General features: G+C 38.6%; 1 protein-coding gene across 2 annotated transcripts in view; it reads left to right on the forward strand.

The window, feature by feature from the left end:
* Positions 1–278: 278 nt before the first annotated feature.
* The window catches only part of FMN2 (formin 2), a 158,883-nt gene continuing 146,707 nt past the window's right edge, over positions 279–12,454 (forward strand). The window contains exons 1-2 of one of the 2 annotated variants that reach the window (XM_088053660.1): positions 279–309; positions 3,313–5,305. In XM_088053660.1, the coding sequence (XP_087909786.1) occupies positions 3,364–5,305 (1,942 nt within the window). In that variant the 5' untranslated portion in view covers positions 279–309; positions 3,313–3,363. The other variant, XM_005518511.2, reaches the window with a different exon arrangement.

Genomic DNA, 12,454 nt, shown 5'->3' on the forward strand with positions numbered 1-12,454 from the left:
CCCCAAGAAAGCTGTGTCTCTGCTGAGCAGGCTCCCCTAGGCACCCCTCATTTCCTGCAGGAAGCCCATGTTTCCCACAGGTCCAAACCAGCAGGGATGCCAACTGGTCACCCAGCCTTTGTGTAAGGAATCAGAGGGAGAACTGCTAACTTGACAGGAGGGCAGCACCGCCTTGGCTGGGCTCCAGGAGGCTGAGTCCTGAGCCCAGGTGTGGGCAATCCTGCTGCCCTTCCCCTCCCAGCTGATCAAGGGGGTGGGCGGGCAGTGCTGGGGGAGCTGCTCACCTTTCCAGCGAGGCTGCAGGAAATGGTAACTATCTTGAAAATAATCCCAGTCCCATAACGGGGTTTTGTGTTTTTAACAGGAATGTGTTAATGTGGAGGTCTCTGAGAGCGCAAGGACAGCGTGTCTTGAGTTGTAAGTTTTGACTCTCCTCTGTGTGTTGCTATTTGCATCTCCTGAGCTTAGGAGGAGAGAGATGAGGGGGATCTCAGGTCTATGCTTGTAGTCTCACCCCTCAGTGATTTTGGCTGAGCACTGGCAAATACTGAATGAGCCAGGCAGGCAGGCAGGCTCCCTGACTAGCCTCAGTAGTTTGTTGTCAATTTATAGCAAGCAAGGAATAAATTATAGTAACTCAGAATGAGTTATTATCACTCTTTAAAATGAAATATCCTTCTTGGACACCTCAATCCCTTCCTTTTTTCTATTTAGTGTCTGTTGAAAATCTCTCCTTTTTTTATGTAGAATATTAAATACTATGTTACCTTTTAAAATGTAGCCTATACTGATGCCAAAATGTTCTGGTTTCTTGCTTGACTTTTGATAACATGTTTTTCTCTAGAACCTAAAAGACTGGCTGGGAATAAACAGACCATAAAATATTAACATTTGTTTTTTTATTGTAATATATTTAATTAATTTAGAATATATTTAATTAATTATTTATATTTAATTAATATTTTAAATATATTTTAATTTTTATATTTTAATTAATATTTTGAATTTTGAAAATATCTATGGCTATACATTAGGTGGGGTTTTTTTAAGAACTGACTCATCAGGATATGCTGTATGAAAACTTATAGGAAATAATGTTCCTACATGATTAAAACTATTATAAGCTTCTAATATCTAATTAAAAAATGATGATTGGTCTTTAAATTGACTCTCCTATAAGCCTAGCTGTGTCGATGAGTTGGTTTTGGAACACAATTTGCAGAGTAATCACTGCTGGTTCGTTATCATTAGTTGTAATGGAAGCGTATCGGACCTGCCAGGCAAGATCCCATGTTTACAGAGAAGGAAGGAAAGGGAGTGTTTCAGAACATTACACTAATTCTACAGTTCACTTACACTTTCAGTCCATTCTGTCTTTATATTACTCCTGCAGTATGTTAATTTCTGGCAGATTTTAGTGGGAAAAGGGTTTTAAAGTGAGGTTGGAAGATACAAGTACTCCAGTTGTAATCAAGGCTTAGATCCTTGTCAGTTCTAGTCAGGTAACATACCCATCAAGGTATTATTCTACTACAGTGGTTCTCTCAAACTGTGCCTTAATTCTTACTGTGGATCTTCAGTTGGACTGAAATTATATGTGCTTTCAAAAGCCTTTTGCAAACACATAATAATGATGTAAGGGGTAAAATACTGCAACAACATAGAAAGTAAGAAGGATAACAGAAAGCAAAAGCAGGAATAGAGTAAAAAAGCAAAATCACATAACGTGCTCTTGCAAGTTTTGCTATACTAGGTCTTGTTAGTATATTTATATTTTTAAGTGTTAAAATTGGAAAAAAACTATGTTTGACTTGGTTAGACAAAGAAAAATAATTAAAAAAAAAAAAAACAATTGAAACAAAATGATCCCACTGAGTATACAAAGTTATCTGATCCACATAAAACACTCAAGTTTTTGTAGACAAGAGGTTTCTTATGCTTGAACCACAGGCCCCTCAGGACAGGGCTTACATCAGAGCAGTAAGTGACCAAGAAGCAGAAGGAAGAAATTTTGATAGTTCAAAATAATTAATTTGCATGTGTTACAGTGTTATTGTTTCCAAACCAAATAAACAGTAATTATTTGCTGTTTATATAACCGGAGCCTAGATTCGTGATGGTATTTAGAAATCTTTGGGGAAAAAATGTGTGTGTCTTGGAGGGACCGAGAGGGTAGTGGGGAAGGATGCCTGTGTAGTTCTTAAAATGTGAATGATACTCCTTCTTTAATGCCTATTAAGGCAGAGGAAAGAAGTGAAAACTTCTGTAGGAATTACATCAAAAGTAAGAGTTAGATAAAACAGTGCAAGTGGAATGTGTTTCTCTGGAATGATGTATTCATTTCAGCAATCCCTGATGAAAGGAAAATTGCAAGGCTTGAGGCAGGTCATATCCATGAGGAAAACATAAAGTCTTTCACAGAAACTGAACCAAATAGACTGGGCAGTTTAGAGATGGTAAATTATAAACAGAAAATCTCTCTGATTACTTCTTGTTTGGTGTTGAACCAAGGTATTGGGCAGCTGAACAGCTGATCCAATTTGGCAGTTCAGCTTTCTCAAGTCTTTTGGTTTCTATTCCAGTTTTTTTAATTCTCAATTTTAATAGTGGAAGGAAATATCTGTCTAGAAGTTCAGGCAATGTATTTATGAAATATTGAAGTTTATACATCTGAAGCAAAAATGAAGGAGAAGCAGCAACTGATTAAAACTTTTGCACAAACTTCCAAAGTAGTTAAGAAGTGTCAGCATCTAAATCAATTATTAAATATGTAGGGTGAAATAGAGGAATACTTTACTGTATCTTTTTCCTCAGTAGCATTTGAATACTGCTATTTTTCTTGTTTGTTTTATCTTGTTTCATGCCAGATGTTCTTATCAGGGAAAACAATGGTGATGTGTTTTAATATTGATGAGTTGATTCTCCTGGGAATAACAGTATATCTACCTTCTCAGAATACAAATTGTGGGAGGCTTTTTATAGCGTAATTACCACAATGCATTGAATTTTAAGTGCAACTCTTTAAAACTGTGGAAAGAACTTTCTGTTTATTATCTTCATTTTATCTGCTTTAAAATGAGAATGACTCTTCTTTTAAAATTGTGTATTGTTTTGGTGGCCTTTAAAAAGCAAACATATAAATCACCAGAGGTATTGTGTAATCTGTCAAAGCAGCATATGCTTAAGCACCTTATAAACTATTAAATAAGCATAATATTTTTCTTTCCAAGTTTGTCAGTTGATTTGTTTAAGCAGTTGCAGAATAATTAAAGTACCTCGCTTTAACTTTTTTTGTCTCCTCTTTCCCTTCAGGAGCTGGAAGTACTGAAATTATAAATGATTTGGTGACGAGCTGAGCTTGCAATGCAGGCAATAAAAACCGTGGAAAAAGAGGTGACTTTTATAAAGGAAACGCTTTTCACAGAATCCTTCCTGAAGCAGCAAGAGTGCAGCAGAAGCCGGGCGAGCAGGCAGCTCCAAGAGCAGCAGCCATTGGAAGGAGCTGTCTGCAGCTCTCAGTGCTGCACTGAGCATGTCCCAGCGGAGCCCAGTGCGAGCAGCACATTATGCAAAAAGGCAGCTCTAGCAGATGGGAGAGAGGCACAGCAAGCGTTTGCTTCACTTGCATCACCACCGCTTGAAAACAAACCTGGATCGCTAGAGGGGATCTCGCCAGCAGGCCAAAGGAATGAAACCCGGGAGGATGGCCTGATTGCCGGAGGTGGTGCACTGCGAAAAATCATGGGGAATCAAGATGGGAAGCTGAAGAAAAATACAGGTGATGTGCAAGAAGGAGGAGAAGATGCCTCTGGGCCCAAGGATACGGACGGCACAAAGAAGGTATCGGGAGGCAGAAGGGGACTGGGGAAGCATGCAAAAGGAGGCGAATCGGGTAAGAAGAAGGGTAAGTCGGACTCCAGGCCCTCTGTGTTTTCAAATCTGAGGATCAGAAAAAATCTGTCCAAGGCTAAAGATGGGAATAGCAGTTCACGGGAGGATGTTTTGGAAAGCCAGGCCTTGCAGCCTGGGGAGCTGGACAGCACTCATTCAATTGTAACCAAAACTCCCGATATAAGCATCTCTGCAGACGAAGGGGGTCTCTCAGACACAGATGCTGAACATTTTGAAATCAGAAATGAAACTGTTCCAGCTGCTGCAGAGACACAGGATGGACAAAGGACCAGCTCTGGCTCTGATACGGATATATACAGTTTCCATTCAGCCGCAGAACAAGAGGATTTGCTTTCTGATATCCAGCAAGCTATTAGACTGCAGCAGCAGCAGCAGCAGGGGGCAATTAACATTGGAACTGAGGACCTCGCCACCAAAACAATGGGCCGACACATGGCTAATTCTCAGGCAACCCCCTTAGATTTTGAACGGTTTTTTTCAGTAGCTAGCACTGAGAGAGAGAAGAGCCCAGACACCGAGGGGGCTTTTCCAGCAGTATCGGACACCGTGGAAAACATTCCCATCTCCTGTGCGACTGAACGTGAACCGACAGAAGCGGTAAATGGCACAGGCTCTCCTGGAAATGGCTCGATTGAAACACAAGAACATCAGCCACTGATTGAGGAACAGCTCGTTGCTGGAGTGGATGCTGTAGCCAGCGAACTACAAGATGGTTTGAATAGAACTGCAGTAGAAAACGGGTCTCAGACACACAGCTCCACACAACCTTTTCCAACTTCAGTGGCAGATGCCGAGGCTAAAACTGCTGAAGTGCAGGCTGTTGATTTTCAGGGCTCAGTAACAGAGGGTGGTAGTTCGGATGCAGGCCGTGATCGTGCCGCTGAGACTCAGGAAGGGAGACGCGCTCTGTCAGGCAGTCAAGAGGAGCTGCGCAATGGTTTGTCCACGGAAATGAAAAATGGCAGTTTGTCCTCTGAAGGAACAGCAGACAGCCCGATGCTTGGTTCCCGATGTTTTAAGCCCTATCTAATTAATCCCTGTTACATCAAAACCACAACTAGGCAACTGAGTTCTCCCAACCATTCACCTTCTCCCTCCCCATCCCAGAGCCCGCTTTTCACCAGGAGGCAGGAGTCCTTCCACAAGAAGGAAAAAGTCTCGGTCAGGAAGAAGAGGTCTGCTAGTTTGGCAGGTTTGTTCAGTCGCTCTGCAGACTGGACAGAAGAGGTGTCTAATCACAAAAGCGAGGTAACGGAGAAGGTGAGCTCTGCAGACTATTTGGAGCACAAGGGGTTTAGAGAGAAATTTCAAACGGAAAGAGTGCCTTTGACTCATTCAAGGAAGTCCTCAGGGGTCCAGGCTTCTACAGAGACATTTCCCAATGTCTTTTCAGGTGAGTGATATGTATTAACAGTTGTTTTGGGGTTTTTTTTCCCCCCCACAACAGCTTTGAAAATATTTTTAAATACTTTAATTCCTTGCATGCAATACTTTGCATGCATTATCTTCTTTATGTGTGCCAACAGCTTTAAAATCCAAGGCCTGATCTTACAAACACAGCCACATTTCATCAGTCTGGCAGTACTGCCAGTAAAGGAAGTGCATAACTCTTTGAAGTTTTTCTTTCTACTTGTCTCCTTTGTCTACATCCTGTAGGAAAAGGCTGAATGCCTTAAATTATTCTTGTTGAAAAATGCTAAAAGCTGCACTGTTGTAGGCAGACCAACTCTCTGCATAAATAGATCTTTCAAATGTAGAGCTTTCTGTAACCAGGATCCTGTTTGGGGTTTTCTTATGCTAGGTGCTTTTCCAGTGTACTATAAACATATGAGAGCTGCACCTGGTGTTAGACAGAGGCAATGATGAGGATTTGCTTAGTACAAAAAGGAAAAAGCCATGCAAGCACAGATGGACAGCACTTTAGAAAGGAACTGATTTCCTCTTCAGAAGGGGGCAGGGGGAGAAGAAAGAAATGTTAATGCATTGAAAGGCAGCAAAAACAGGGGAGGAGAAGGGAAACTGGGGGTTGTACGACTTGGTAGCTGTGACAGGCTGCTGCTCAGGCTACATAAGGTGACTCATTCAGTTAAGTATTCTTTACCTTGCCTGTTAGGCAGCTTGCATCCTGTCACGAAGACATGGGAACAGAAAGTTCACAAATGAAGTAGTGTGAGTAGATGGTTATATTTTCCTTCTGAGTTTTTTTTCCCTTTCCCTTCCCCCCATCTGAATTTTCTTTCTAAAGGTAATATATTCATAAATAGGAACACTTCTGCCACATAGGAGGTATGTATGGAGAGAAAACTCAGCAACATATTCCATGTATTTTCACTTAAGGAACCTGTAGAACATAAAATAAGAGAACATACCCTAAGAGCACCTGCTATTAGATAAAATCAGTTTTGTTTTTAATGAAGTCAGCTCTAGATGCATGAGGACAGCAACCATATATGTGCACATGCTCTTTCAAAAATGAAGATTTTTTTTTGTGGTATTATGAAAAGTAAATAAAAGATTATGATTTATGAAGTAAATAACTAAAATTATTTTCTAGATTCAAATCACAATGCTTTCATTCTTCAGTATGAACAAGTTCCCAATTTCAGCCTAGAAAATTCAAATTAAAATTTTTTAACAAAGAAAAAGCCAGTCCCCTCTGAGACTAGCCCTCTGTGAAGTGAGCTGAATCTTTTTTTGTTTTGTTTTAAATCACTTTTATCTGTTTATTAATTTCAGACACGCTACCTAAACTTTTCCACTTTGAGGTGTTCACTGCTTTCAGATTTATAGCATATAAAAGCACACTTGTTTTTTTTTTTTTTTTAGCTATCAACATTTAACAGCTTATAAACAACCCAGAAAATTTTTAATTGCCACATCAGTAATTAGATTTTATGGTGATGCTATGATGGAAATAAATTTTATGCGTCAAGCTTCAAGAACATGGTATTTCTTTTTTAGATACCTGATTTCTGAGAAGTAGACTTTTTCACATTTCCTCACAATGTCTTGATTTACTTACTAATAATTTTTGTTTTGGTTTGTTTTTTTTCCCACCAATGCTTTAGACTGTTATTGTGAAGGGACCAGTGTCCAATGCAACAGTAGTTCTGTCTCTTATGGAAATTACAGTGACCCTCATTTGCATGTACATACCAGCTGTCTTTACGGGCAGAGGACAATTATATCTTTCAGTTCATGCAGAAAAGCTTAAAGCGAGGGAACTGGAAATGACTCATCTCTGTTTGGCCATTCATAGTTTTAAAAATGCATTTACAAGCTAAAATTTATCAAGAATATAAAAATAACAACTAGTGTACATAAAAAAAAGGGAAATTAAACTTCACATTACTATTTCCATAAACTGCCATTGCTGTAAGAGCAGAAAATCCTCTTTCAATAAACCATTCTGTACAGCAATTATTACAGAAATAATTTCCCTGTAACTTGATACTGCTTGTAAAAAATGTTGTGTTTTACTTGCATACATGAGATACTTTGATTTGGGGATTAGCATCAGGCTTTTAGAAATAACATTCTTTATTGTGGGATATTTATAGTTAAAAAAAACCCAAAAACAAAGCAAAACCAATCCCAAACAACTTCTTGCCTACAGCATTAAATCCCATTTTGTTGTTCAGTGACTGCAGTGCTGCTCTGCCTTTCTAACTGGGATCAAGTAAAATATTCCACAACACTCTATCATCGATTTCAATGACAGCAGGTTCTATGCAGATGATTGGCCTACTTTTGCACCATGTTGTGGTTTGGCTGTGTCCCATTTGGTTTTCACAGTGAGCCATGCTAACTCTTTAAGTCTGCTTTAATGTAAAATGTAGATGGAAGCCAAGGACTTGAACAGCAGAGAATTTGCATATTTTAATTTTGCTTTATATAAGAAGAAAAGTACAGAATTTTGAGTTTGATACTCTTCTTATGAAAGTGGTATGGACAAGTTTATGGGCATTTTGTAATTCAGGCATTGGATCTATTTCATTTTTTATGTGGACAGATGTATTTGAATTTGTAGTGACAGTAATTACAAGTTCTTGATTACCCAATGCACACTGGAGCCATGGTTTTTTATGGTCCCAGGAGAACAAGGGCTCAACAATAGTTGGTTCTCTCACTTTGGTGTGTGGCAGTGAATGATTTGCACTAACTTGAAGTGAGTATCTTGGTGGGAAAATGAAATTTATGTTTCCAAACATTAACATAGCTGAAAGAGCCAATAGACAGATTTTTAAAGGATGTAATTCTTGCATTAATTTGAGGTGCAGTGATTTCAGAGGAGCTAATAAGGGTGTCTTATACATAAATTGAATGAGTCCCATCAGCTGCCCCAGATGGTAATTAAACTTGTCCCAGACAAACCCATGCCCTTCCTAATCTCTGCTGGTTGGTTGTAACACTCCTGCTGCATGAAGATCTTTAAAACAATTTATCTTTAATTTTTTCTTCAGAGATTTATGGTTTTTTCTGCTCTATCTGTAAAGAGGAGACAAACAAAAAGTCCTGGTTACCATAAAACAAAACCTGAAGCTGGTGCTGTGCTTGTGTACTCATGTCTGCTTTCTGATTTCTGACACTTTATTTCACTTTTGTACTGTGCTAATGCCATCTTCCCACTTGCAATAGCAGTGCAGTGTCTACAGGCATATACAAAGGTTTAGTATAGATAAGTATGTGAAAGCTTGAAAAAGTTGGATCAAAGTTTGTTTCTGAGACATAAAGTAGATCTTTCTAAATGCTTTTTCAAGGCTTTTTTTTTCCCTATTTGATTCATGTGATGCTGCACACAATATGGATTTGTATCTGTTGGCATCCTGAGTAGACTGTTTATCATGCAGCTGTTATTTAAGATTACTTATGGTTTGCTGTTTCACTGCTGATGTTTGTTAGCAGTAATACAAATGATTCTTTTATCAGATGGGTGTAGCCTCCTCTAACTAAGGGAGCTTCCCAACAGCAGCCCTACATGTGGTATGTGATCACACGCTACAGAGTGTTGCTAGCAAGTATCTGAAGGAGAAGATCCTCCTATTTTTGCCTTGTACACACAAAACTTGGGGTGAGGGGATGGCTCCAATATTGCACTTCAACTGCACTAAAATGTGTTTGAAAGTGGGCTGCAATATATTATTGAAAGAGTGCTGAGTGCTGATAAATTACTTTAGTGTTACTGTGCCAGCACTGCAATATGGGATTTGGAGCAACATGACTAATTTCACTGGAATTCAGTACTGCCACAGGCTTGTTTTGATGGGATCTCATGATTAATACTTTGATCTTTATCTAGAACTTCACTGGGAGTAGCGGGTTTTGGTCATGGGATCGAGTGGCTCTCTTAGGCAACCACATTCTGAGGTATGACTGGCAGCCTGACGTGTCTGGAGTACCAACATGTGGTCCTGGTTGTCTGATGGTCTTTTTTGGGGTGCAAAGGGAAAAAGAAAAAGGGAAAACTTATAGCTGAGGTCTACGCATCTCTGCTTGGTTCTGAGACTAATATCTGTCACACAAGACATCTATCTGGAACTGACCATTAAAGGATGTTGTGTGCTTCAGTGACTTCATTTCTGTGAAATGAGCAGTGGATTATTCCAGTGGGAATAATTATGTGGAGTTTGTTTGATTATATTTCTTGGATCTAATTTTGATTTTTTTTTTTAAATATGCATGTCTTTTTTAATAGCTTGGGGCATGGTTGGTCTATTTAAAAAAATAACAAAACCAACTGTGTGTAGGACTTATTTGAAGAAAAAAAAATCATCTTGTTCTTGAAACAGGTCTTTTTTTTACCTGTCTAAGGAAAAACAAACTTGGATTTGAAAAGCAGCTCTAGAGATATTTTAGGCTGATTGTATATGAAGGATTAAGTTTTAATGTGAATCATGGTGATAAAAAAAACTACACAAATACTAGTTACCCAAGGTATTTTGTTTGTTTAGTGTTTTAATCAAGCTTAGGATATGGCCAAGTGTATTGAACTACTTCTGCCAAAATTTCAGCTTACATAAGGAGTAGCGGTGATGAACCATATATGTGTAGGTGCGGGTGACTGCAGCTCTGGTTATTTTTAGGTACTTTTAAAAACACCATTCTGTAGCAGTTAGCTGGACTGCAAGTTTCCAGAAACTTTATGCAGGCAGTTGATCTTTTTTGGGAATGGGGTGAGTTGGTACAAAGGGAGCAGGGCAGAAGCAGAAAGAAGCTGTGAAAGGAAGGTGATGGACAGATGTTAGGACATTACATTGTGTCACTTCATTCCTGCCTCTTCATATGATAATAGAAGGCCAGTTGCATTCCATTAAGTGCTTTAGAAAAGGCAGAAAAGTGGGTTCAGGGGCTGTATTGTGCTATTATTTTCTCTAAGAAATAGCAGCTTCCTGCATTCCTACAGTGCAGTTCATGTAAAGAAAAATGAGGGACGAGATGGGCTGTTTTACCTTGAGTGAAAAAATGTCTGCTCCTCCTTTTATTTCCATGTTGCTGCTGTCCAGAATTTTTTATTCACACTGATGGAAAGAGCTAGGCTTTCTGACCAGGAAGTAGGTTATGTTTTCTGATGCCAAACCTTGTTTTATTCTCAGATAAATTCTGACCATTGCTTCTTTCATCTGTAGTTGCACATCAGTAGAAACATTAAGTTAGCAGTTTTGTAACAGTAAGAAGCAGTGGTTATGAGATTGTGTAAACATCACAAGTTGTAAAAGTAAACTCTAATATCTATAAAGCTAAATGTAAACACATAAATATAGAAGAAGTACATAAATATTGAGAATTTAATTTTTTTGATGTCTTGACATATATAGCTAAGTAGAGGCAGGAAAGCCTAGTCACAAATGAGATTCATTGAGACATTCTTATTTGCCAGTATAAGTATGAATTTTTTGTCCTTGGGATCTATATAAAAGTTATCAGGAATGCCAGAGCTCCGAACCTGGTGTGAATTTGAATCAGGAGAAAACACTGATAATTTTACTGTGGAACTAATTACAGAAGGCACCTTGCATTCTAGAGCTCTTTTGATGCTGAGATCTGTTTCAGATGTCCCTTGAAGATGAAGAGATAGTATGTACCAGGGAAAAAGCAACACCTATCCTTTCCTCTTCTTTGCACTGATAAGGAAAAAAAATAAATCACTGTAAGAAAGAAATCTGTGCTGTAGTATCATGATAACCGTATACATTAACATCTCTTGAAAGTCATGGAAGAAAATGGAGTTTTCATTTAAACAAAAAAAAAAAGGGGGGGAAAAAACCCAAACCATTGCCTTCATTAAAGAGGTTGTGTATTCAAGTGCTATTTTGTCATGCAAAGAGTCAAGAAATAATTTATGCTGAGAAATTGTTGAGGGCAATATTTGCTTACATCAATGAAAGAACATAAAGGTCCAGTTATAGCAAGGGAGCTGGTTTTCTTCAAACAAAGTCTAGAAGAACATATCACCACAAATACATAGATGTGCATGTCTGGTTTTAGTTTTTGTGGGATGTAGTTCTAACTCTCTGCTTTTCCCCTTTCTTCATCTAACTGTTGTTTGTTATGGAAACAAAGAAAAGCTTTTGTACATCCTGATAAATATGGAAAAGCAGTTATTAAAGTTGGAGATTAGCAGGCCTTGTGAACACAGCTCCTGGAGGGGCAAGAAAGCTGAGGCATGCCTGGGAGCTAAGGAATAGGTCGAAGGAAATGTGTTGTTTGTGTTGCTCTTTAAAGACCGCCTAGTTTGGGTGAGTTCAGTTGTGTCTTGTGACTTTTGGCTGCTTGAGCACACACTTGAATTTACTTCTAAGGTAGAGATAGGCCAGACTGTATTGAATGTGGAATAAAATGTTGAACCATCGGGAATAAAGTTTTGTAAAATTGGGTTGTAAGGAACAGTGTGTATCAGGTTGGACTGACGAAAGATGCTGTTAGCAATAGATGCCCAAAAAGACATCAGAGGAGCTTCATACTTTAAAAGAGCTAGACAGAAAGAATTGTGGCTTTCCAGCAGTCTGTGAGAACCTGGCACAGACTGCTGCTTTCACATCACAAATCACCACAGAAACTAAAAGGGTAAAGAGGACAGAATTAAATACTTGCTGAGAGGAAGCTAAGTACCTGGAAAACACAATATGAAATTTGCCAAAGATACATATGGTCCCTAAAGGATTTGGTAGACAGACACATATAGGTTATCTTTCATAAAAAATTGGTATAATAAAGCTTCATAAATGTACCTCTGTAAGCTGCAATAATACTGCATTAGAAACTGAAGAGAAATCAAGGTGGAAGGACATAAGTAATTTAATGTTGGGGTTGAGGGGGCATCTTGTTGATATTTTTAGAAAGGTATTTTGTACTCTGTGCCACGGCTATAATATAATTGAGGAATTGTCTGGCATTTAAAAATAATTTTAAAATCTTCGGCTTCTGAAAGTTCTTATATGAAAGCTTCTGAAAGAGGTATTCTTATCTTTTCCTATATATGTCACATGTAGATGTCACTAAATTACATGTCTAATTGACATCTAGAAAAAGGTAGGGATAAAAG

This window comes from Pseudopodoces humilis, chromosome 3, assembly GCF_049639895.1.
Source record: "Pseudopodoces humilis isolate 2021_Gansu_Grassland_sample_001 chromosome 3, ASM4963989v1, whole genome shotgun sequence".
NCBI lineage: Eukaryota > Metazoa > Chordata > Aves > Passeriformes > Paridae > Pseudopodoces > Pseudopodoces humilis.